Source organism: Crinia signifera, chromosome 4, assembly GCF_055691185.1.
Source record: "Crinia signifera chromosome 4, ASM5569118v1, whole genome shotgun sequence".
Classification (NCBI taxonomy): domain Eukaryota; kingdom Metazoa; phylum Chordata; class Amphibia; order Anura; family Myobatrachidae; genus Crinia; species Crinia signifera.
The window spans coordinates 18,727,791-18,752,329 of record NC_139220.1 but is presented as its reverse complement, the minus strand read 5'-3'; the positions used below and the strand labels follow the sequence as shown (position 1 = coordinate 18,752,329).

The following is a 24,539-nucleotide window of genomic DNA, read 5'->3' as shown; positions in this document are numbered from 1 at the left end:
AGTGGCGTCCCTTCTTAAGGAACCTAGTGTTCCAAGGAGCGTTTTGGGCAGGTAACTCCTCAAATTCCCCAGTGAAGACATTTAGGCACTTGGCACATAACAGAAAGTTAGTGAGTGAGTCCTAAAAAGTATCTTCTCAGCAATGTGATAAATTGATCATATGAATGCGAAGCAAAACTTGACTTGACGCGTTTCTCCACATGCTTCTCAGGTTTCATCAGAGGTAACCTGCAGTATAAAAGGTTAGGAGGGACTTTTATTTTATAATTAGTATTTTATTCAGGTGTGGAATATGTTTAGTTGGTTAAACTCCAAACTTTAGCACCTAGTGGCCTATTTACTATTGGCTCTACCGACCAGGATTGCATTGCAATATGCAAATCTTTCGGGCCAATGTATATCCACGCAGACGCAGGGACAGGGGCTGCTAAAGGAGCCTGTCCCTGTGATCTGCTTCGCCAGATACCAGGGATCTGCGCATGCAGGGTCATCACTGACTCCCGCCAACCACAACGCCTTGACAGCCGTGTGGAACGCCTTGACAGCCGCGTGGAACGCCTTGACAGCCGTGTGGTTTGTAGCCCATACGCTACAATGGGCTACCGCCATCTCAGAATGGCGGTAGCCCAGGGACCCATTGCGATGCATGAATGCCCACTACCTGTTTCTCCTTGCAACCAAAGACACATCCCCTCGCATGCCGCCGCCGCCGCTGCTGAAGAAATCATTTGATGGTTGCCGACCATCAAATTATTTCTCCTGCCTCCACAAATAAAAGTCTCAACTGACTTTTATTTTCGGGCACTTGGGCAAAGACAGGGCGGGCATCGGCCTTCCCGCATACCAATGGGAACGCCCAGTGTGCGCATGGTTTTGCCCATTTTGAGAACAAATTTGTACTGCGATCAGATCTGAATAAGGGCCTGTGCGTAGCTTACTTGGCGGCTGCGATAGAATCAGGCTGATCGGGGGCGGAGCTGACGTCACATGACTTCCCCTCACACACCTGGCCACACCTGCGTATTACCTGACACTCCCAGATAACAGCCGCTCACCATGTAATGATTCCCCAGTGTGTGCAGTCTGTGTGTAGCCCAGGACTTACTTGGCGGCTGCGATAGAATCAGGCTGATCGGGGGCGGAGCTGACGTCACATGACTTCCCCTCACACACCTGGCCACGCCTGCGTATTACCTGACACTCCCAGGAAACGGCCGGTTACCACCCCCAGATGCCGGCTTCCTGTCCATCACCTTGCGTGCGGCAGCGATAAAGAGAGTAGCCGGATTTTATCGCGGGACGGCCTCACACATGTGAACTACGGGCCGTACTCATGCGCAGTCTATCGATGTCGTCCGGTCTGTGAATTCGCAGCTGTACGATCAGGTCTGAATTAGGCCCGCTGTGCGGATTCCGGAACCATTTGATGATTATGAAAGTGACCCTAATTCAATAGACACCAATGTTCCTGAGGATTAATGCGCTGATAAGTGCATTGTTTATTGATCAATCTCAATAAAACAAGTAACCTGAAAAACAAATATAGGTCAACAGTGTCCAAGCCAACAATCATTAGGTCGACACCATATGGCCAGTATGGTCAAAATGTCAACAAGGGCCGAGGGCTGGAAATGTTTTACAGGCCTATAGTGTCTCACAAAACGGCACATTTGTGCAGAATGACAATTTATATACTATATGGGCGATTGTGTGGCCAGCTAGATGGCTTCTTATGGTCACACCGTCGTGGTGATGGTCCTATTTTTATGTGGAGGCCGGAGCTGGGGTCACATCTGCCTCTCTGTGACTTCGAAAATCGGGTCCCCCTCCTGGCCCCCCAGAAATGTGGGCAACCCTCCTGGATACCGGTGGCCCCTCGCATCTTCTTCACGGCAATGTTAATTTCCCACGATTTTCGGGGGAGGGGGCAAGGCTAAAGATGCAAATTGCCCCATTTAGCCGCGCCCCTCATCGAAGGCCCTCGATCTGCGGGATTTGCCAAGTGGGGGCCCGTGCTTGATGACTTCTACATCAGGCCCTGCCTCCCGAAATGCTGCTGACAGTGTCCTCTCACAGTGTCCTCTCCGGGCTTCTCCCTGAGAGGAGACTTTAAAAGTCGTCAACCCTGCTCTAGCCCTGGCCAGGGAAACCTATGACGGTTGACATACATTGGGTCGACCACTGAAGGTCAACAGGGCTTAGGTTGACATCTGAAATAAGTCAACATGGCTAAGGTCGTCTGAAAGTCGACAAAAGCATGAGGTCGACAATGGGATGGTCGACAGTCAAAATGTCGATATTTTCTCAGAGTTTTTCTTTTTTAGCCGACATGTGCCGACGGTATTTCATACCCTACCATCCACTAAGGCGTGGCGGGAGAATATACAGTAACAGTGCCCGAAGCATGGCGAGCACAAAGAGCCATGCGAGGGGCCGTGGTACACTTAGATCGCCCTAGGGCAATTGCGGCCCTCCAGATGTTGAGGAACTACACATCCCAGCATGCCTTGCATCAGTTTCAGCATGGCCACATAGCAAAACTAATGCAAAGCATCCTGGGATGTGTAGTTCATCAACATCTGGAGGGCCGCAATTGCCCAGCCCTGACTTAGATGGTGTCCATGTCGACTATGTAAACATTTGGGACCAATTAAAAAAAAAACTCATGTCGACATTTTGACTATCGACTTAATGCTTGTGTCAACCTTCTGACGCTGTTTCAGGTATCGACCTAAGTGCTGCAAACCTACAGTGGTTGACCCAATGTATGTCGACCTTCATTGAGTCGACACTATGACCCCTGGCCAGGAAGTCTGGAATACAGTCAGAAAGAAGCTGTAATGAATATTATAGGATAATGCCCAGCCAGAATCCAGTACTGCCCATGGCAACTAGTGTAACCCACAGTGCCCTAGATTACCCTTGGCATCCCTTAAATCTGACCACACACATGGGCCGGTCGGCTGGAGTTGGAAGACAACCGCACCTATAGGCCCAATGGTGATCTTCCAACCATGCATTTCGCCGTACATAACAATGACCGTAACCATCATGGCAGCATCTTTGGCGTAGGGTTTGCAGCTCGCAATATCACGCCTACTGTAGTTGCCTGTGATATTGTGTCCATATCTTTGTACTGAACACCAGGCCCTGATATATACACCGATACAGTCACATTAGACAAGGCGATAAGATATTCCCCATGTAACACTAATTCAGGGGTGACGCGTGTGCACCTGTATACAGTAGGAGCATGATACGTGGAAATGACCTCACAGGACAGTACGGGAAGCCGTGTACATTTTGGACTTTATACTTGGAAAAGAGTATAGTGACAATGACAGTGATGCGCTGGATGAATGGTACATAAGTCTCGTGACAGCTGATAGGCTTTACAGTGTCCGCCTGGCAAGGTGTCCTTACTCCTCTGTACTCCACTTGTACTGGTGCCAAGCACTGAGCACTGTGTCCGGGACAGCTGGAATGGGAGACATTCACTCCGGGATGGCAGCATCCCAGCCAGTGAATACACAAGCTGTATCACTGTCACCCTATTGTCATCCTCCCCCTTTTACTAAAAAACAAGTAGGCGGACTGCAGCATCAATCTGCCCAATGGTTGATCACAGGCTCATGAAAGCCAGAGGGAGAGGGGGACACAAGAGAGGTGCTCCCTGCCATCCAAATCCTTTAAACCATCATCAGAGAGTTCCCAGTCTGTAAACTTGCAACCACTGAGACATGACAGGCACGGTACCAAGACAGCAGCTCCCTACATGCTTTTACTGAGGACCAGGAGGGGGATCATCCAAGCACGGGGACTGGGACCACTGTGTCGTCGAATCTGGGGAGGGGGTCAAGGATTTAGGGGGGGGCCTTAAACGGAATTATAAGGATCTATCTACCTGCGAGAGGACAACAGCCATGATTCTGCTGACATCACGCACTGTATTACTCTCAGTGTACTACCCCCAGATATTTCTCATCCTTACCAGTGGAAGTTACCTGTAAGTCTTGCCTTTTTTTTATTTGTAATCATCGTGTCTTTGTAGAATCCCAGTTGGTGGCCCATAGTGGGATTGGCAGGAGAAGGGGGCGTTTTCCCACGGTCTGGAAGAGAGTTTTTGGAGTTGCAAAAAGTTTCCATAGTTTAAAAAAAAAAAATTGATACCCCCTCATCCTTAAACAACAAAAAAATGTGTGCTCCCCTGATTGTATTGTGCAGGAAGAATGTGTTCTTTGCAAGGTGGCATCGAATCAATGCCAAGACAAGATGCCATCATAGGTGTAGGCACCAAAGGATGCTGCTGTGTCTTACAGATTTAGCCACACTCCTCGTCGCCGCGTTTCGGCCACTCGTGCTTGTTTGTCGCACCAAAATTAGGCCACATGGCAACATCGATGCTTTTCTGTGAGCAGCGGGAGCGAATCAGACGCATGCCCGTGGCAACGGGATTGCACCAATCGCCACAGAGGTTGCACGTGGTGATTGGCGCACCAACGATAGGCGTGGCTAAATCTGCATCTCAGACACCTGGACGGTACAGTGTGCGTCGATTCCTTGTGAGATGAGACACCACCTTTGGAAGATATTCATATTTTATCTCTGCACTGTTTGTATAAAGTGATGAAAAACTTCTTTATTAATGGAATTTTTTTTTTCTCTTAAGACTCATTTCCCAAAAATGTGCAGGTGCGCGTGTGTGTGTGTGTGTGTGTGTGTGGTAGAGCACTGGAATGTGGAAATGTATTGCTATTTTGATATATGGACTATTGTACAGCAGATGCAGATGACGTCATATGGTCTGCTGTGGCGATAAAAGGGTCGGAAGTGATATCATTTATGATTGTTTGGAGGGAGATTGATCAAAACTTGGAGAGAGATAAAGTGGAGGGAAATAATGTACCAGCCAATCAGCTCCAAACTGCCATGTTACAGGCTGTGTTTGAAAAATGACAGTAAGGAGCTGATCGGTTGGTACTGGAATTTTTCTCCAAGGTTTCATAAATGTTCTCCAATAGGAGAACCTCAATCCCCAGTTCCCCAAAGAACGCATAGTTAATTAATCCCACCGAGCATCGTTTGCGGCCTCAACCAATTTCTCTCCGGCTGTTCTCATTGACCGTTGTGAAATTTATAATAATCCCCCCCCCCACGCATCACACCGATGATTGGAAGTTGGATAGGTGTTTTCTGATCTATCACTCACAGTCCAATCTAATAGATTCACCAACACTTCAAGGTGTCTGTTCTTCATTAGTGAGACAGAGATAGATCTTTGGAAATAAGCCTGACCCCGGAACAAACGGTTGAGGTTGATTTCAGAATGGGTTGGACAACGTGCCAAAGACTTGTCCACCTGCCAAAGAATCTCTAACCTACACAACGGAAATACACAGGGAGACCACTAATCTCCCTCCGTTGCACATGCATCCTATTAGCTGACGAGGTCTGTCTTCCGCGCACCTAGAACTACCGTCGGCAGCACTGTTGGGATTATTTTTAACCGGTGTGAAATGTTTAATAACTTTATTGGCGTAATTAGTTTTTCGCCCTCTTGCTGGGAGCCCGTATACCGTGTATAATAACTTCTATTGCTTGCGAAACTGTTTAACGGGGCACTCCAAATACCCGTGCTGGTTCTGGCTCAATTGCAAACTTGATTTATATAGTAGAGAGTCGTTCAATTATTCTATTAGACTGTTCTCTTGCAGACTTGGATCCTAATGCGATGCACATGCGTTGGCCGCTAATGTACAGAGACGACTGATTTATGGAACAAGAAATGAGATTATATTGGTTGTTTGGTTTGACATTTTTTGATGCACTAAATAGTTTTGCGTTTTTTTCAAAGAAGATCTTAAGGTCACGGTCTGAATGGCGACCCCTACGGCTTGGCTTCTGGAAAAATAAATGTAAAAAAAAAAAAAAATTATAATATCTGGATGATTTTTTTTTTTCTTTTGACATAAATGCAGCCATATTTTCATAAAACCGTATAGGAAATTACTATCCTGAAATATTTTGCTCCCTATAAATAGTTTTGATCTTGAAACAAAACTTTTCGACCGCATACCAGATGCTGAGATGCTGGTGGTTACCCGGACTGTGTGACATAATTATAGGTTCGGAAGATTGGATACCAGGAGGCAGATGCTGCGGGAGCTGCAAGTGAATGATTGCTCCAACCGAAGGGATGCATTTTTTTATTCAAGGTCATTTCAATATAAGGATAATGTATTACCAGCTCAGACCACGCCGGCTCTCCAGCTGCTGCAGAACTACAGATCTCAGCGTTTCTCACTGGCGTGTCCTCAGTGCGCAGGGGATAATCTGCGGTGCCTGGCACGTGTATGGCATGGGTATAATCTGCGGTGCCTGGCACATGAATGGCATGGGTATAATCTGCGGTGCCTGGCACATGCACGACATGGGTATAATCTGCGGTGCCTGGCACGTGTATGACATGGGTATAATCTGCAGTGCCTGGCACGTGTGTGGCATGAGTATAATCTGCGGTGCCTGCCACGTGTATGACATGGGTATAATCTGCAGTGCCTGGCACGTGTATGGCATGGGTATAATCTGCAGTGCCTGGCACGTGTATGGCATGGGTATAATCTGCGGTGCCTGGCACGTGTATGACATGGGTATAATCTGCGGTGCCTGGCACATGTACAGTATGACATGGGTATAATCTGCGGTGCCTGGCACACGTATGACATGGGTATAATCTTCGGTGCCTGGCACATGTATGACATGGGTATAATCTGCGGTGCCTGGCACGTGTATGACATGGGTATATTCTGCAGTGTATGACATGGGTGTAATCTGCGGTGCCTGGCACATGTACAGTATGACATGGGTATAATCTGCGGTGCCTGGCACACGTGTGACATGGATATAGTATGGGGTGCCTATGGGGTATGGGGCTGTACACCAATGTCATACATGAGCCATGTCATACATGTGCCAGGCACATGTATGACATGGCTCATGTATGACATTGGTGTACAGGGTATAATCTGGGCTGCCTGGCACATGTATGACATCTATGTACGGGGTATCCTTATATTGAAATGACCTTGAATTAAAAAAAATGCCTCCCTCTGTTATTTAATGGTGACCAAATTATTTATTATACGATCAGGGCCAAAGGAATTACTATATATATTATATAGCATAAAGTGGGAGTATCTGTGCCCACAGGCATGATCCTATATGCAGAAGTTATTATTATATAGACTGTAAGCGTGCGAGCAGGGCCCTCCTACCTCTATGTCGGTTTGTTACTACCCAGTTTATTTTATCACTGTTGTTTCCTTTTGTAAAGCGCAACGGACTATGCCGCGTTATATAAGACACTGTAACGGACTATGCTGCGCTATATAAGACACAGTAACGGACTCTGCCGTGCTATATAAGACACTGTAATGGACTCTGCCTCGCTATATAAGACACTGTAACGGACTCTGTCACGCTATATAAGACACTGTAACAGAATCTACTGCGCTATATAAGACACTGTAACGGACTATGCTGCGCTATATAAGACACTAACGGAATCTGCTGCGCTATATAAGACACTGTAACGGAATCTGCTGCGCTATATAAGACACTGTAACGGAATCTGCTGCGCTATATAAGACACTGTAACAGAATCTACTGCGCTATATAAGACACTGTAACGGACTATGCTGCGCTATATAAGACACTGTAACAGAATCTACTGCGCTATATAAGACACTGTAACGGACTATGCTGCGCTATATAAGACACTGTAACGGAATCTGCTGCGCTATATAAGACACTGTAACAGAATCTACTGCGCTATATAAGACACTGTAACGGACTATGCTGCGCTATATAAGACACTGACGGAATCTGCTGCGCTATATAAGACACTGTAACGGAATCTGCTGCGCTATATAAGACACTAACGGACTCTGCCGCGCTATATAAGACACTGTAACGGACTCTGCCGCGCTATATAAGACACTGTAACGGAATCTACTGCGCTATATAAGACACTGTAACGGACTCTGCCGCGCTATATAAGACACTGTAACGGACTCTGCCTCGCTATGTAAGATACTGTAACGGAATCTGCTGCGCTATATAAGACACTGTAACGGGATCTGCTGCACTATATAAGACACTGTAACGGAACCTGCTGCGCTATATAAGACACTGTAACGGAATCTGCTGCGCTATATAAGACACTGTAACGGAATCTGCTGCGCTATATAACACACTGTAACTGAATCTGCTGCGCTATATAAGACACTGTAACGGACTCTGCCTCGCTATATAAGACACTGTAACGCACTCTGTCGCGCTATATAAGACGCTGTAACGGAATCTGCTGCGCTATATAAGACACTGTAACGGACTCTGCCTCGCTATATAAGACACTGTAACGGACTCTGTCGCGCTATATAAGACGCTGTAACGGAATCTGCTGCGCTATATAAGACGCTGTAACGGAATCTGCTGCGCTATATAAGACACTGTAACTGAATCTGCTGCGCTATATAAGACACTGTAACGGAATCTGCTGCGCTATATAAGACACTGTAACGGACTATGCCGCGCTATATAAGACACTGTAACGGAATCTGCTGCGCTATATAAGACACTGACGGAATCTGCTGCGCTATATAAGACGCTGTAACGGAATCTGCTGCTCTATATAAGACACTGTAACGGAATCTGCTGCGCTATATAAGACACTGTAACGGAATCTGCTGCGCTATATAAGACACTGTAATGGAATCTGCTGCGCTATATAAGACACTGTAACGGAATCTGCTGCGCTATATAAGACACTGTAACGGACTCTGTCGCGCTATATAAGACGCTGTAACGGAATCTGCTGCGCTATATAAGACGCTGTAACGGAATCTGCTGCGCTATATAAGACACTGTAACTGAATCTGCTGCGCTATATAAGACGCTGTAACGGAATCTGCTGCTTTATATAAGACACTGTAACGGAATCTGCTGCGCTATATAAGACACTGTAACGGAATCTGCTGCTCTATATAAGACACTGTAGCTGAATCTGCTGCGCTATATAAGACGCTGTAACGGAATCTGCTGCTCTATATAAGACACTGTAACGGAATCTGCTGCGCTATATAAGACACTGTAACGGAATCTGCTGCGCTATATAAGACACTGTAATGGAATCTGCTGCGCTATATAAGACGCTGTAACGGAATCTGCTGCGCTATATAAGACACTGTAACGGAATCTGCTGCGCTATATAAGACACTGTAATGGAATCTGCTGCGCTATATAAGACACTGTAACGGAATCTGCTGCGCTATATAAGACACTAACGGACTCTGCCGCGCTATATAAGACACTGTAACGGACTCTGCCGCGCTATATAAGACACTGTAACGGAATCTACTGCGCTATATAAGACACTGTAACGGACTCTGCCGCGCTATATAAGACACTGTAACGGAATCTGCTGCGCTATATAAGACACTGACGGAATCTGCTGCGCTATATAAGACACTGACGGAATCTGCTGCGCTATATAAGACACTGTAACGGAATCTGCTGCGCTATATAAGACACTAACGGACTCTGCCGCGCTATATAAGACACTGTAACGGACTCTGCCGCGCTATATAAGACACTGTAACGGAATCTACTGCGCTATATAAGACACTGTAACGGACTCTGCCGCGCTATATAAGACACTGTAACGGACTCTGCCTCGCTATGTAAGATACTGTAACGGAATCTGCTGCGCTATATAAGACACTGTAACGGGATCTGCTGCGCTATATAAGACACTGTAACGGAACCTGCTGCGCTATATAAGACACTGTAACGGAATCTGCTGCGCTATATAAGACACTGTAACGGAATCTGCTGCGCTATATAACACACTGTAACTGAATCTGCTGCGCTATATAAGACACTGTAACGGACTCTGCCTCGCTATATAAGACACTGTAACGCACTCTGTCGCGCTATATAAGACGCTGTAACGGAATCTGCTGCGCTATATAAGACACTGTAACGGACTCTGCCTCGCTATATAAGACACTGTAACGGACTCTGTCGCGCTATATAAGACGCTGTAACGGAATCTGCTGCGCTATATAAGACGCTGTAACGGAATCTGCTGCGCTATATAAGACACTGTAACTGAATCTGCTGCGCTATATAAGACACTGTAACGGAATCTGCTGCGCTATATAAGACACTGTAACGGACTATGCCGCGCTATATAAGACACTGTAACGGAATCTGCTGCGCTATATAAGACACTGACGGAATCTGCTGCGCTATATAAGACGCTGTAACGGAATCTGCTGCTCTATATAAGACGCTGTAACGGAATCTGCTGCGCTATATAAGACACTGTAACTGAATCTGCTGCGCTATATAAGACGCTGTAACGGAATCTGCTGCTCTATATAAGACACTGTAACGGAATCTGCTGCGCTATATAAGACGCTGTAACGGAATCTGCTGCGCTATATAAGACGCTGTAACGGAATCTGCTGCGCTATATAAGACGCTGTAACGGAATCTGCTGCGCTATATAAGATGCTGTAACGGAATCTGCTGCGCTATATAAGACGCTGTAACGGAATCTGCCGTGCTATATAAGACACTGTAACGGAATCTGCTGCGCTATATAAGACACTGTAACGGAATCTGCTGCGCTATATAAGACACTGTAACGGAATCTGCTGCACTATATAAGACACTGTAACAGAATCTGCTGCGCTATATAAGACGCTGTAACGGACTATGCCGCGCTATATAAGACACTGTAACGGAATCTGCTGCGCTATATAAGACGCTGTAAATAAATAATAAATAAATCTATTTAACAATATACAATGTGATTAATGACTCATATATAATGCTGTGTAACCCATAACAACCAATAGGATTGGGGAAATGGTCACTAGGTCGACTCAATGACGGTCGACATACTTTGGGTCGACCACTGACAACAGGGCTAAGAAATAGGTCAACAGGGTTGGAAGGTGACACAAGCAGTAGGTCGACAATGGGATGGTCTACAGTCAAAAGGTCAACATAAGTTTTTTAACGTGCACTTAGACGGTGTCCATGTCGACTTTGCCAGCCGGCATTCTAGACAAAAAAAAACGTGAAACTCATGTCAACATTCCCTTTGTTGACCTAATGCGTGTGTCGACCTTCCAACCCTGTCGACCTAAGACATGTCCACCTTTAGTGGTCGACTCAATGTATGTCTACCTTTATTGAGTCGACCCATACCCTATGATTTTGTCTTCCTATTTTAAATCATCACTGAGTTGTTGCTATAGGTTACAGCTCCTGCCGCAAAAAGAGAAAAAACAACAACGATGTGCTGTAATTCATACCCACTAATCAGATATTATCCTACACCAGCCTAGAATAGTCATGAAATCTGTTGCTTAGTTTGTTGCTATGGGTTACAGCATGTCTGACAGATCCTATCCAGAGACATATTCCTCCTAGCACAGTGATGGCTAACCTTGACAGATGTTGTTGAACTACACATTCCAGCATGCCCTGCTACGGTTTTGCTATTTGGCCATGCTAAAACTGATGCAGGGCATGCTGGGATGTGTAGTTCAACAACATCTGGAGTGTCAAGGTTAGCCATCACTGTCCTAGCATCACAGCCTGCGGCAGAGGAATGGAATACATTAGACAACTCCTGTCCTCATGTAACAGGTCATGTTTTCTGGGTTTCTTTCATTATGTACAGGTGCTTTGCTGAGTCAGTAATAATCCCACCTGTTTCTTCAGATAGAAATCCTGAACACATGACCTGCTGAAGGTGTTTTAGTACCGGAGCTGAGAATTCCTGGAATAGATATTTGGGGAAATGTAGCGGGTCCGAGTTTGTGGAGGTCCAGGATTTCGGCCGAGATTGCCCGTATATTTAAAGCGGCAATCATTTACAATGCAAAACCATGTTGGTCTGCCTGACCTACTGCGGAGTACACATGTGCGGATTCCTTTCTCCAGGAATCCGAATCCACACAAATTTTGTGGATCCAATCCGAAACAATCCTGAGGAGATCCTACGCTAACCGAGTCAGATTTTCCCACAGTTCGGAATTTGAATTTTAAATTAGAAATTCAGGTTTTGCAAAACCTAATCTGATCCAAGACACTTGGGCTTTTGCCAACACCAAAACACGACACTAAATCAGAACCGAAACCAAAAGAATGGATACAAGGACATCTCTCCGGGTAGGGGGGGGGGGTCCAGGATGGAGAGAGGTTAGTAACCAATGTGATTTGGTGGTGACACTTTCTCCTCCACCTACATTTTGCGCTAATCGTTAAGTATATGCCTTGGTATATCCCTGTGTGCAGCACCGTAACTGTGACAGCGCGCTCTGTGCTGACTCCGCCCACTACACCTGTGGAGTAGCAGGCCAGCCGCAAAGCCTCGTGCTACGGGGCAGCGAAGTTGCCCATCGATGCCGATTGCGCACACCTCCTTACGGCCTTTTTTGCATTCTTATTTTATTTCTAAATGCAAATTGAAATGTTATGTTGTCGATAAAGTTTATTTTATTAAAGGCAACTTGGCATACATCACACCAAATGCCCTGACAGAAGTCACTATGTCGCACACCTTCATCACGTTGACGTTAATCTGTGCTGTCTTTCACTATTATACTGTATTGGGTAACTATGTCTTTTTAGTGCACCCATTGGTTGTACCAGGGCGAATGCTGCCAATCACCCAGTGCCACCCTAATTTGCTGCACCCAACGGGTTCATCCTCTCAGCTCCCACGCTCGACAAGTGCTGCTCTTTTTTTTTTTCCTTCCACTGTATGCAAATTTCTGACGCTGGAGGCGTTTTTGCAGCTTATTTTGTCAGGACGGTGACTCTGAATGGCCGCTGTAATAACAGAAGTTATTACAGCTCAGCTAATGTGTGATTTCTGTCAGGGAACTTTGGGCACCGTCTAATGGAGGACAGCGCAGTTCCCACTGATCTCCACAACAAGCTTAGTTCACGCTGCGGTCACCACGGGGCGGTCACCAGAGACTAAAGCCAACATCAGTACGGGGTGGCCCCTAGAGACTAAGGGGGTTATTCTGTTTGATTCGCAAGGCTGAGAATTCGCAGCCTTGCGAGTCCACCAAACCCCACCTTGCGAATGGTTGGCTGCCGCCGCCCATTCTGAGCTACATATGCGTTCACGCTAGGAAGGAAGTGGACGGGCAGCTTGCCAATGCAAGCCCTCTGTATATATACCAGCCACAGCAGCATTTGCAGTGGGTAAATAGCTCAATAAGTGAGGTATCTGGTTGCAATATGGAAGGTCATGTGTTCGAATCCTGTGTATGAAAGGGGGTAAGTCCCCTTAGCCAATGTGATTTCATCAGGGATATGTAAACAAATGGAAAAATAAATGGGGCAGGTGGAGTTGATTAGAATAGAAGATAGCTTTTGGGGCAACCCTGTGGAACCACCCACCTGCAGGCAGTGACAGCTGTAAGTGGCCAACCAGTTAACCCATTAAAACTCTTGATCCCTCAATCATTTTATATTCACACTGTTTTATTAACTAGGCCAATTTTGGGGGCGCCTTTCACCTGAAAATCTTTTTTTTTCTCTTCGTCTTTGAATTCACAGATATCTCTTGCCTGTATGTTACGATTAAAATGGCCCTTTTTTTTTTTTGATTATTTATTCAGTTGAGAATGACATTTGGCGAGAATGTGCTTTCTATACCCATAAGCGCCATTGTCGGACATCACAGTGGTGATCTGTACTAAGCGCCATTAATATGCACGTTGAATTCGCACTGTAAAAACATCGTTGAATTTGCGTGCCAATGGCACAATGAGGAGTAACTTGCCCAAAAACAAAAGTTGCTGGCAGGGGGTGTTGAGGCTGGCTTCTAGAGAATCCTAGTACTGGATATAAAGAGAGGCTCCTTTTCCCGGCAGGGGCTGGTTGCTATTCGGCTGGAGGATTCAGAAATATGATAGTTCCCTTTTCATACCGAATGGGTTCCACGGAAGCAGATGGATGTCCATTCCAAAGTCCCGCGGCCGAATTAGTAAATGAATTACCCCCTCTCGTTCATGATGACCCTATTTCTGTCTGGACGTAACCATTATGGAATATCCTGCATTTATCTTCGGATGAATGGTAATGCAAACGCTCATTTACAAGAGCGTTACTGATTTCATGTAGAAAGTTTTAGTTATACAGACTAGCGGTAGACCTATTAAAACTTTAAAACGCAAACAAGGAGGTGTGGCCCATGGTACCCAATCAGATTCTAGCTCTTATTTAGCAAGCACATTCTAGAAAACCATAAGTAAAATCTGATTGGCTGCTAGAAAACAATAACTAGCGTCTGATTAGTTGATATAGCTAACAGAGAGGAGAGAGATAAACTACCAACACACCAGCTCCTAACTGTCATTTTCCAAACACCGCTTGTAACATATTAGTTAGGAGCTGATTGTCTGGTACGTTATCTCTCTTTAAAAACAGATTAGAAAAGGTGCAAAATATGATGGGGGGGGGGATTTTACTAAAATGGGTGTTCTGTTTCACATGGGGTGTTGCCATGGGCAACCAATCAGATCCTGTCTATTATCTTCTAGTAGGTGCTAAATGAGTATTCTGACTGGTTGCCTATAGCAACATCCCCTGATAATGTGGACGATGTTTCACCGATGGTGCGACTTTTTTTGCACTCTAGGGCAGATTAGACCTGCGGCTGGTGGGCATTTCCGTCAATGGCCCATTGGCTACAGCATTATTATACGTTCTCTTCCGTTACTGCATCCACCTCTGAATCAGGCCCAGAATTACATAGGGCCTGATGCAGTCATGATCGCTGGGCTGGTAAGTATTGTTGCCCAGTGATCAGGTATACGCCGTCCTGCCAGAGTGAAATCCTGCCCCATGCAAGTCTGAAAATTGTTTAGCACAGCTTGCGAAAATTAGCTGGATCGGCGATTAGCTGCAAACATGGGTGCTGAGGGGGGGGGAGCAGGTACATTTTACCCATGCCCAAGCTTGTCAGGGGGGCCCTGGTTTGGACACACAGTTTTTTGTTTTTGTTGGTGAGTGCGCCGGGTCTGAATGCGCTGGAGTCAGCTTTTTAGCGGCGGCATTGGGAGTGCGGATGTGGGCCGGCGTGGGGGCAGCAGCATCACAGAGGTCCTTCTGTGTCGTTCCGCTCACCGACTCCAGGGCCTGCTGAGAGACAGTCACTTGACTTGGGAGTTTACCGTGGCTCGGCGACAGGAGTATACTTAGGGTAGGTAGTCCCTGGGTGCTGGGAGGAGCTGGGTCAGAGAGAGGCCACCTCCCGCGGGAGTACCACCCACTCTGCAGAATTCAGCCCGCCCTGCTCCCCCCATTCCCATCCCAACCGCCACCAGCTGCAGCAGGTTCAGTGCCATACTGTATCTCCAGCCCGGCAGTCCCAGACCTGGTTCCCCAGCCATGTCCAGGTCACTGTGTTCCAAGGTGGAAGGTGGGTGGTTGGTTGGTTGCTCTGTGTCTGCTGCCTCCCTGCATGCTGCTGGGGCTGAGATCCAACTCTGGAAGTCAGCATGTAACCCCTGGCAGAGCATGTACTGTAACTCCATGGCAACGAGCATGTTAACCCCTGGCAAAGAATGAAACCCATGGCAGAGCATGTAACTTCATGGCAACGAGCATGTTAACCCCAGGCAGAGCAGGTTAATCCATGTTGACCCCGTAATATGCAATGAGCATTATGGTGTCATGCCTATGCAGCCCTCGCTTAATCTAATTTGGCTTCTTGCTGGGTGTCCGCATCATGGCGGCAACAAAGAGGAAACGTTTTAGCTTAAATATGGTAAAAATTGGGAGCAGTTCTGTGGTCAGTCAGGCAGGTAGCGCAACCAGGAAAATGAATCTATAAAGGTAAATCAGACGCAACCAATGTATTCATAAAAATCTCTAAAGCTCTAAGAACAGATTCGGGGGGAGATTCTCTAAGCTAAAAATGCGGTAAAACCCCCGTTATAAGGGTTTTTACCGCATTTTGGGTTGCTGTAAACATTCCCCGCCGGATTACTGCGGCGGGCGGCATCGCCAGAAAAATCTGGCGATGCCCCATAGAAGCCAATGGGCTTCTACCGCATCCCACCGCCGCCCCGCAACGACCCCCCGCCGCCCCGCACGGACCCCCGCTGCCCCGCATCGCCCCCCTCACCTGTGTCCGGGCAGCACAGAGCTGTGCTGCCCGGACCTGTGACCTCCTCCCTGCACTGATCCTCTTCCGGGTGCAGGGAGGAGGAGAGCCCGGGGCAGAAGCAGCGCCGGGTGTGTGAGGGAGGGGGGAGCCGCTGGGACCCGCTGTCTCCCACCACAAAGGACAGCTCTTAACGCAAGAGCTGTCCTTTGCTATAATTATCGCATATGTTAGAACATATGCGATAATTATAATTGCGAAGGGGGGCGGAGATTCTTAGAGAATCTCCCCCTCGGTATGAAATCCCGACGGTCAAAATCCCGACAGGGTCAAAATCCCTAATGGGTCAAAATACCGACAAGGACAAAATCCCAACAAGGACAAAATCCTGACATTTAAAATACCGACATGGTCAAAATCCCGACATTTAAAATCCCGACAGTGTCAAAATCCCAACATATAGAATGTACAGGTGAAACAGTCTACATGACTTTCCGTCGTCAGCTTGCGAGATCGACATGGGTTTTTCACTGTTTTTTCACACGAATGTCGACACAGTCGACATGGACACAGGGCCTTATTCTAGTTCATTCTTTCTGACAAAATCCTTCTTAGATGGACAAAACCTTGTGCACTGCAGGTGGGGCAGATGTTACTTGTGCAGAGAGAATTAGATTTGGGTGGGGTTTTACTTCAAAGTGAGATCCATATTGCAGTGTAAAAATAAAGCAGCCAATATTTACCCTGCACAGAAACAAAATAACTCGCCCAAATCTAGATCTCTCTGCACATTTTACATCTGCCCCCCTGCAGTGCACATGGTTTTGTCCATCTAAGAAGGATTTTGTCAGAAAGAGTGAACTAGAATAAGGCCCACAGTTGGAAGTGAACCGCAGCCCCTCGCATCGCTCGCTTCACTTGCAATGCTTCGGGCACACTATTTTAGGTACTTGTTTCCTATCTGGGCGCCCAGGTTTTCTATGTACGGCACCGTAATGAAATCGGATCGCATCGCATCGTACACATACACGATATTGAACGATGCGATGCGATGCGATCCGATTCGATTTCCCATAGGAAACAATGTGAAATGGCTCAATTTAGCCAAATTCTCATAGGAACAATAGTAAATGGGCCAAAAACACCCCTGAACATTGAAATGTCCCCCCAAAAGTAGTTGACGCCACCCCGCCATCAACGTGAACCCGAAGCGTGGCGAGCGCAGCGAGCCCGCGAGGGGCGGCGGTACGCGTCCTCCGACCTTTTCATGCCCTACTATCCACGTCGGCGTGGAGTGAGAATAGAATAGTGTGGCGAGCGCAGCGAGCCACCGAGCCCGAAGCGTGGCGAGCGCAGCGAGCCCCGCGAGGGGACGCGGATACCTTCACAGTTATACGCGTCCCCTCGCGGGCTTCCCAGGTGTCCATGGCGACGCAAACACCTGGGAAGCCTGCGAAGGGACGCGTTTACCTGTGAAGGTATCCGCGTCCCCTCGCGGGGCTCGCTGCGCTCGCCACGCTTCGGGCTCGGTGGCTCGCTACGCTCGCCACACTATTCTATTTTCACTCCACGCCGACGTGGATAGTAGGGCATGAAAAGGTCGGAGGACGCGTACCGCCGCCCCTCGCGGGCTCGCTGCGCTCGCCACGCTTCGGGTTCACGTTGATGGTGGGGTGGCGTCAACTACTTTTGGGGGGACATTTCAATGTTCAGGGGTGTTTTTGGCCCATTTACTATTGTTCCTATGATAATTTGGCTAAAATGAGCCATTTAACATTGTTTCCTATGGGAAATCGAATCGGATCGCATCGCATCGTTCAATATCGTGTATGTGTACGATGCGATGCGATCCGATTTCTCTACGGAGAATAGCATGGTGCGCAATTAACTTAGTGGGCGCCCAGATAGGAAACAAGTACCCTATTTTATTCTCCCACCATGCCCTATTGGATGGTAGGGCATGAAATACCGCCTGTCGGCACATGTCGGGTCAAAAAACAGTGAAAAAACCCATGTCGACCTCGCACCTGTCGACCGAAAGTCATGTAGACTGTTTAACCTGTACATTCTATATCTCGGGATTTTGACCCTGTCGGGATTTTAAATGTCTGGATTTTGACCATGTCGGTATTTTAAATGTCGGGAACTTGTCCTTGTCGGTATTTTGACCCATTCGGGATTTTGACCCTGTCGGGATTTTGACCGTCGGGATTTTGACTGCATCGCCTAAGATCGCATGGGTTCTATGCTGAATGTCATATTGAGAAATCTATGAGCCTGATAAACTGGACATTTCCGTGACTGTGTAGGGGAGGTTGTGCGTATCGCTTGTTTTATACAAATACCGCACACTATAGCGATCTAGTAATTATTATTATTATAGTATTATTATTATTAATCATCAAGAGCTAAGTGCGATGTTAAATTGTTTTGCATTGATAAGTGCAGAATTGTTTTTACATGTGGGATTTCTCTTAATTATATTGTTGAATCGTATTTAGGACCTTATTCAGCTCCACTTGGTCCTCTTTGCGTTCGCACGGAGGGCCGATGTTGAGCGTCTGCACAGGCGTGTTTCTGTGCAGATGCAGGGTGCGTGCACCCACGGAGAGCTTTTGGTTCGCCGGGTGCACGCACCCTACACACCGGGGGGGGGGAGGGGGGGGGACATGGGTGTTGAAGAGCGGGGAGCGCTGGCCAACCCCATTAACATATGGGAATGCCTAAGAAACTGGGCGTTCTCAGGCTAATTAGGCCGTGATGGACATGTGGGGGGCGGGCAGCTGACGTCACCAGAGGTCAGCTGACCACCCTGTCCTCGCGCAGGGCGCCTGCAGTTTAGAGTCACTATATACATACCTCCCAACAGTCCCGATTTTATCGGGACAGTCACGATTGTCAGGGCCTGTCCCGATGTCCCACCCGCGGGCGGCAGTGTCCTGTGGTGTGGGGGGGCTGTTGGGAGTCCCCCCCCCCCCCCGTCAGCTGCTAAGCAGCGGGGAATAAACGCTGTGCGCAGCCAGGGGACTGGGGGCATGGCTAGAGGCTCACAGAGCCTCTGGGTCATGCCCCCATAGCGGCAAAATGGGGGCGTGGCCTCGCGGAAGAGCCGCGAGTATAGACCACGCCCCAAGTTAGGCCACGCCCCCCCGGAAATTTTCGCACGCCTCCGGCGCGCAGGAGCATCGTCCTGACTGCAGAACTTCGAAAGTTGGGAGGTATGCTATATAGGTGTCTCTGAACTGCAAGCGCTGAAGAAATGATGATCCATTTGCAGCCGTGTGGGGGGTCCTGTGTTTCGGCCGGCACTGCGGGCGGTGGGCGACGTCTGATGGACTCACAAGGCTACAAAATTTGCAGCCTTGCAAGTCAATCAGAATGAGGTCCTTAGTTGTCTCCTCCGCAAGGAAGGAACCAAGAAATTGTGCCCATGCACTGTGACATATCTCACAGAGAAGGAACACTAAATTGTCTCCTCCCAGGACCCAGATATTGTGCAACCATACATGGTGAGATTCGCAAAGGGGAGGTATGGGAAAACATCTCTTCAGGACCCAGATTTTGTGTGACCATACATGATGGGATATCTCAAAGGGGTTGAATGGTAAAAGTCGCCTCCCTAGGACCCAGATATCGTGTGGCCATTCATACTGGGATATTTTACAGAGGATTAACTGGGCAAATGTCTTCTCTCTGGGAAGAAACCCAGATATTGTGTGACCACAGATCGGGAGATATCTCACAGTGCCTATGATATCTGAGGGCCATACAATGCTGTTCTAGCGCAAATTCTCTGTAAATAGAGATTCTTGGTCAGTAGTGGTAAAAGTTTCATCCAATACACACAAGTATGCCAGGATTGGTTACAGTTACACTGCCCGGAGGCGGGATCAGATGGGGGTGGGTTAGGGTTAGGCTGCGGGTGGGGACTTGGGTAGGCACTAAGGTGGGTGGTTAGGATAACACTGTGGGGGGGGGGGGGTTAGGGTACAGCTGCGGAGGGTTAGGGGGTATCACAATAGGATTAGGGTATTTATGTATAAGCGGTCAGCATTTTGCACATCGGATTACCCATTATAGATACACCTTTGTAGAAACTTCTTGGCAAAGTCTGGCCCCCAATGGGGTACCTGGACCCTCCCCTCTCTTGATCTGCCCCTGCAAGGGTGGTACACCTAGGGAGAGGGGGCTGCAGGCAGGGCCAGTGCTAGGCACCGGAGCGCCCCAGGCGGGGAGGGAGGGGGGGGCGCCCCGGCGCTCATTCACTTACTCGCTCCAGGGGGGGCCATCTGCTGGTGATGTGGTGGGGGATGTTCTGGGGGGGTGGATTGCCGTTCGATGCGGAGCTGCCCGCCGCGACTCTTCCCAGGGAGGGGACGGGGGTGTCCGGCGATGTGATGTTCCAGTGGGGGGGGGGAGCTTGGCGGGTGACGCGGGTCGCCGTGACGCAACGCTCCCCCAAACTGCGGCTCTCCAAACTGCCGCCCTCCAGCGGCCGGCGCCCTAGGCAAATGCCTAAGGCTGCCTAGTGGTGTCGCCGGCCCTGGCTGCAGGACACCACTAGATTTCTCTGTAGCTTTTATCGAATGGACACCGGCACTGCAGCGGTTAAGCCAGAAATGTAGGAACAAGATATGGTCTGAAGAAGCCGTGGGTTATTTTGCTTACTTTGTGTAGGATTCAGAAACCACACTAGTCCTCTTTTCTTTTTGGGCAGCTGAAGAAGAGACTCTTGTGGTTTTGAATCTCATTGATACTTCAAGTGCGGTTCTGCTCACGCAGTGTAATTATACACATCTCCCCCTAGGATTCCCATGCATTCTTAGGACGGGGATACAATTGTTCTCCGCATCACTAAAACAAATCTGTTCTCCTTTTGATGATCCGCTGAGGTTATTCATCTGTGTCCGACTCATGCAAACTTAGTGTCAAAAATCCACATTTCAAGTCCTGATGGTTTTATCGCTGATGTCAGACGGTGTTTTCCTTTTCAGCCCTGGGTTTAACATGGAATTCAGTTATGTAGCAGCATCTGCCGGGCTGGATCTATGGGCCCCCATCTCATTGCACAGTGGTCTACATTGTCTATGGGAGCTTTGGCTGATAGGAATACTGATATATCAACCGGGAACTTAAAACTAAAGGGGTACGCTTACTAATACCCCTTTCACATCGCACTTTTAAAACGGTATATTGCCGTTTTTTTTCCATTTTAAAACGTTTAAGGCTGCAATGTGAAAGTGCCAGAGTTGATTTACCGGTTAAAGTTAACCGGTATTTCAACACGGTTAAAAAGCAGAGTCCTACACGGTTCATAGCCGTTTTTTTGGCAGTTTGAACAGCTCTATTTCAATGGCTTGAAACGTGTCCCTTGGGGTTAAACGGGTTGAATGTTTGAATGGTATTAAATGATTTTTAAAACGGTTTTCACCTGCAATGTGAAAGGTCTCAAGGCTCAGACCTGTTTTAAAGTCCCATTTAAGAATACCGTGTCATTACCCATTTCTGCAATGTGAAAGCAGTATAAAAGTCGATTTTGGTTGATTTATTTATTTTTATTTTATTATTATTATTATTATTTTCATAGATCATTTTTTTTCTTCTTTTGATCGAAGTTGCTGAATTCAAAAATCGATCTTAATCGATGTTGGCCTTCCAAGGCAAGAAAGCATATCTACTAACATTTAAAAATAATATAAAATGAATCTGTCAGTAAAGGTGTGTTTTTGCCGTGGAAGCTCAATGTTGATTAAAATCGATTGTAAATTGACCATTAGGATTGGAGTAGTCCAAAAACTGAATTTATTATAACTCCTTATTCTCTTCATTGCTGTTTTCCTAAAGGATCTGTATGAGCCTGGTATACACATGTCAATGCATTTGTGCAATCCCACTTATTATTACTGGGAAGTTTATTTTTTTAGATTAAATAAATTATGATTTATTTGAGATTGTCATCATTACAATATATATATATATTTTAATGATGCAAAAAAAACCTGAAAAAAAAACCATTAGGTTGGCTCTTGTTCTAGCAAGTTAAACTGACATGCCGTGCTTTAGGATTTAAGACTTTTATCAAAATTTATAGGCGCTTGTTTTGATCTTTTGTCAGTGACCCCTTAGTGAGAGAAAGTTCTATGAGTATCATTCAGATGGGGTTATTGATGCGGTTGCTGTTGCTTTCTTTCCTGTCCATAATTGGGAGTATGGGCCTAATACAGGTACGGTTAGAATTGCTATTACCAGTGGAGGGGGTGGGGTGGGGGGGGGGGGGTGCAGGTACTTTTTACCTGGGCCCGGGTCTGGCGGAGGGTCCTGGGTCCCGCTCCTTCCTCCCCCATTGCAGGGGGGAGATATGACAGGCTTCCGCCACAGTGCCATGTGCTGAGCTGGCGAGACAGACAGCTGCAGCAGCCTGTCCTCTCTCTCCCTGTAGTTTATGTTTTTGTTTTCATGGGGGTGTGGCCACTCCCCCTTCCAGAAGCCCCTGCCGGTGACCACACCCCTCCATTTTACCGGAGCTCGGCCGGCCTGATGGTGCCCCTGGCTATCACTGCTGTTTAGTAAAGCATGAAGTATCTATTGCAAGCAGACGCCTTCTGCTGCAGTAGTGATCTGACCTCCGTCCTAGGACCCAGCATTGGGTCACTTAGTCGCCATTAGGCAGCCTATGGCATCCACGGCCCTGTGCAAGCGGCATGCGGCAAGGAAATCTTTTTTTTTTTTACAAAAAGGTGTTTTTTCATCCAAGTGGGTATAGACATATATATCCCAGCATTGGCCGATCCAGAAGAGGGACAGAGCGTGCACCTCCTGGTATTTTGTAAACGTGGCCTAGAAACAGGGAGTGTGACCTATACTGCAAGGGCACGCCCTGATTTTCACTGCTGTGGGGTCAGCGGCTCTGTGAGCTGCTGGCCATGCTCCCACCCCTTTGGCTGCAGGAATTGATACTGTGCGCATGTGTCTATTCACGGGTGACGGGGAACTCCCAACTGCCCCCCGCCTGCTGCGGGACACTGCTGGCCCCGGACAGGTCGCGGGAACGTTCCCAAAAAATGACCTATGGCCTGTGGACCAATAGTGGTTGACCTATTTACTGTAAACACCGCATCCCTATTGGCAGAAGCTGACCCGAGCATAAGGACGCCAACTGCGGCCTCATCATTTCCGTCAGGCGGCCGGCGGCAAACTTAGGGGTCAGACCGCTCTCTGGCAAAACTGTCTGCCTGTCACTCAGTTTGTGACTTATCCTTCATTGCGACCATCATCGCAATTCACGAGGTGCGTGTGCCCATTGTGGCGCAGAAGCATGCATCGTTCAGCTTTCACACTTCAGCCACTTTGGGACCACGTGAAATGAGGCCCAGTATTTGTAAAAGCCTTTGGGTTATAGGGGTCAGTCCTATTGTCAGGGGCCGCACTTTTTACCTCAGTCCAGATTCGCACAAGAGCGCTCCCATGCCCCAAAGATCTCCCAACACTTTTGTGTGATGTCAGCTGATTTCATCGCGCGAAGTCTTTGGGGTAATTTCTGGCATTAAAACGCTGCAGCAATGGTACATTGCACCCTTTACGCACAATCGGATTGACTCCATAGAGCAGTGACCGCAATAGTCCGCTCCGTGTGTTGTAGTTAGGTTAGGACTAGGAACTAGCAAAAAACAGATTGTGGATTATAATTATAATATTTATTATAATTTGCAGTAGGGATGAGTTACTCATTATAAGGTTTTTGTAAAGATTACAAAGTCTTTTGACTGCTCGTCTGGTGGTCACGGGGTTAAATGTGTGCGCCCCACCGAAGAATAAGGTATTCCATCCTCCGTTTGTTCATGGGGTTAAGCCTGACACATTGTGTAGCAGTAACAACACGTCTGGTGTGGGACTGAGTCCTGTCACTGGGGAATGTGGTCTCCTAGCCAGCACAGAGCTGTCCGCCGTCTCTTCTGCAATGCGGCCATGTACTGTACTGTACTCTATGTTCTCTCTTCTGCAATGCGGCCGTGTAATGTACTGTACTCTATGTTGTCTCTTCTGCAATGCGGCCGTGTACTGTGCTGTACTCTATGTTGTCTCTTCTGCAATGCGGCCGTGTACTGTGCTGTACTCTATGTTGTCTCTTCTGCAAAGCAGCCGTGTACTGTACTGTACTCTATGTTGTCTCTTCTGCAATGCGCCTGTGTACTGTACTCTATGTTGTCTCTTCTGCAATGCGCCCGTGCACTGTACTGTACTCTATGTTGTCTCTTCTGCAATGCGGCCGTGTACTCTACTGTACTGTACTCTATGTTCTCTCTTCTGCAATGCGGCCGTGTACTGTACTGTA

General features: G+C 47.6%; 1 protein-coding gene across 5 annotated transcripts in view; it reads left to right on the top strand.

Moving 5' to 3' along the window:
• Window positions 1-24,539, top strand: part of WNT7B (Wnt family member 7B) — a 138,255-nt gene that overhangs the window by 31,542 nt on the left and 82,174 nt on the right. The window contains exon 1 of one of the 5 annotated variants that reach the window (XM_083181303.1): window positions 3,269-4,006. The exons of 3 other annotated variants lie outside the window; for them this stretch is intronic. Coding sequence is in view for 1 of the 2 variants with exons in the window: in XM_083181299.1 (XP_083037425.1) it covers window positions 3,924-4,006 (83 nt within the window). In the remaining variant the exon portion in view is untranslated. Of the gene's footprint in view, window positions 1-3,268; window positions 4,007-24,539 lie in introns of those variants that run through there. One more of the 5 variants, XM_083181299.1, reaches the window with a different exon arrangement.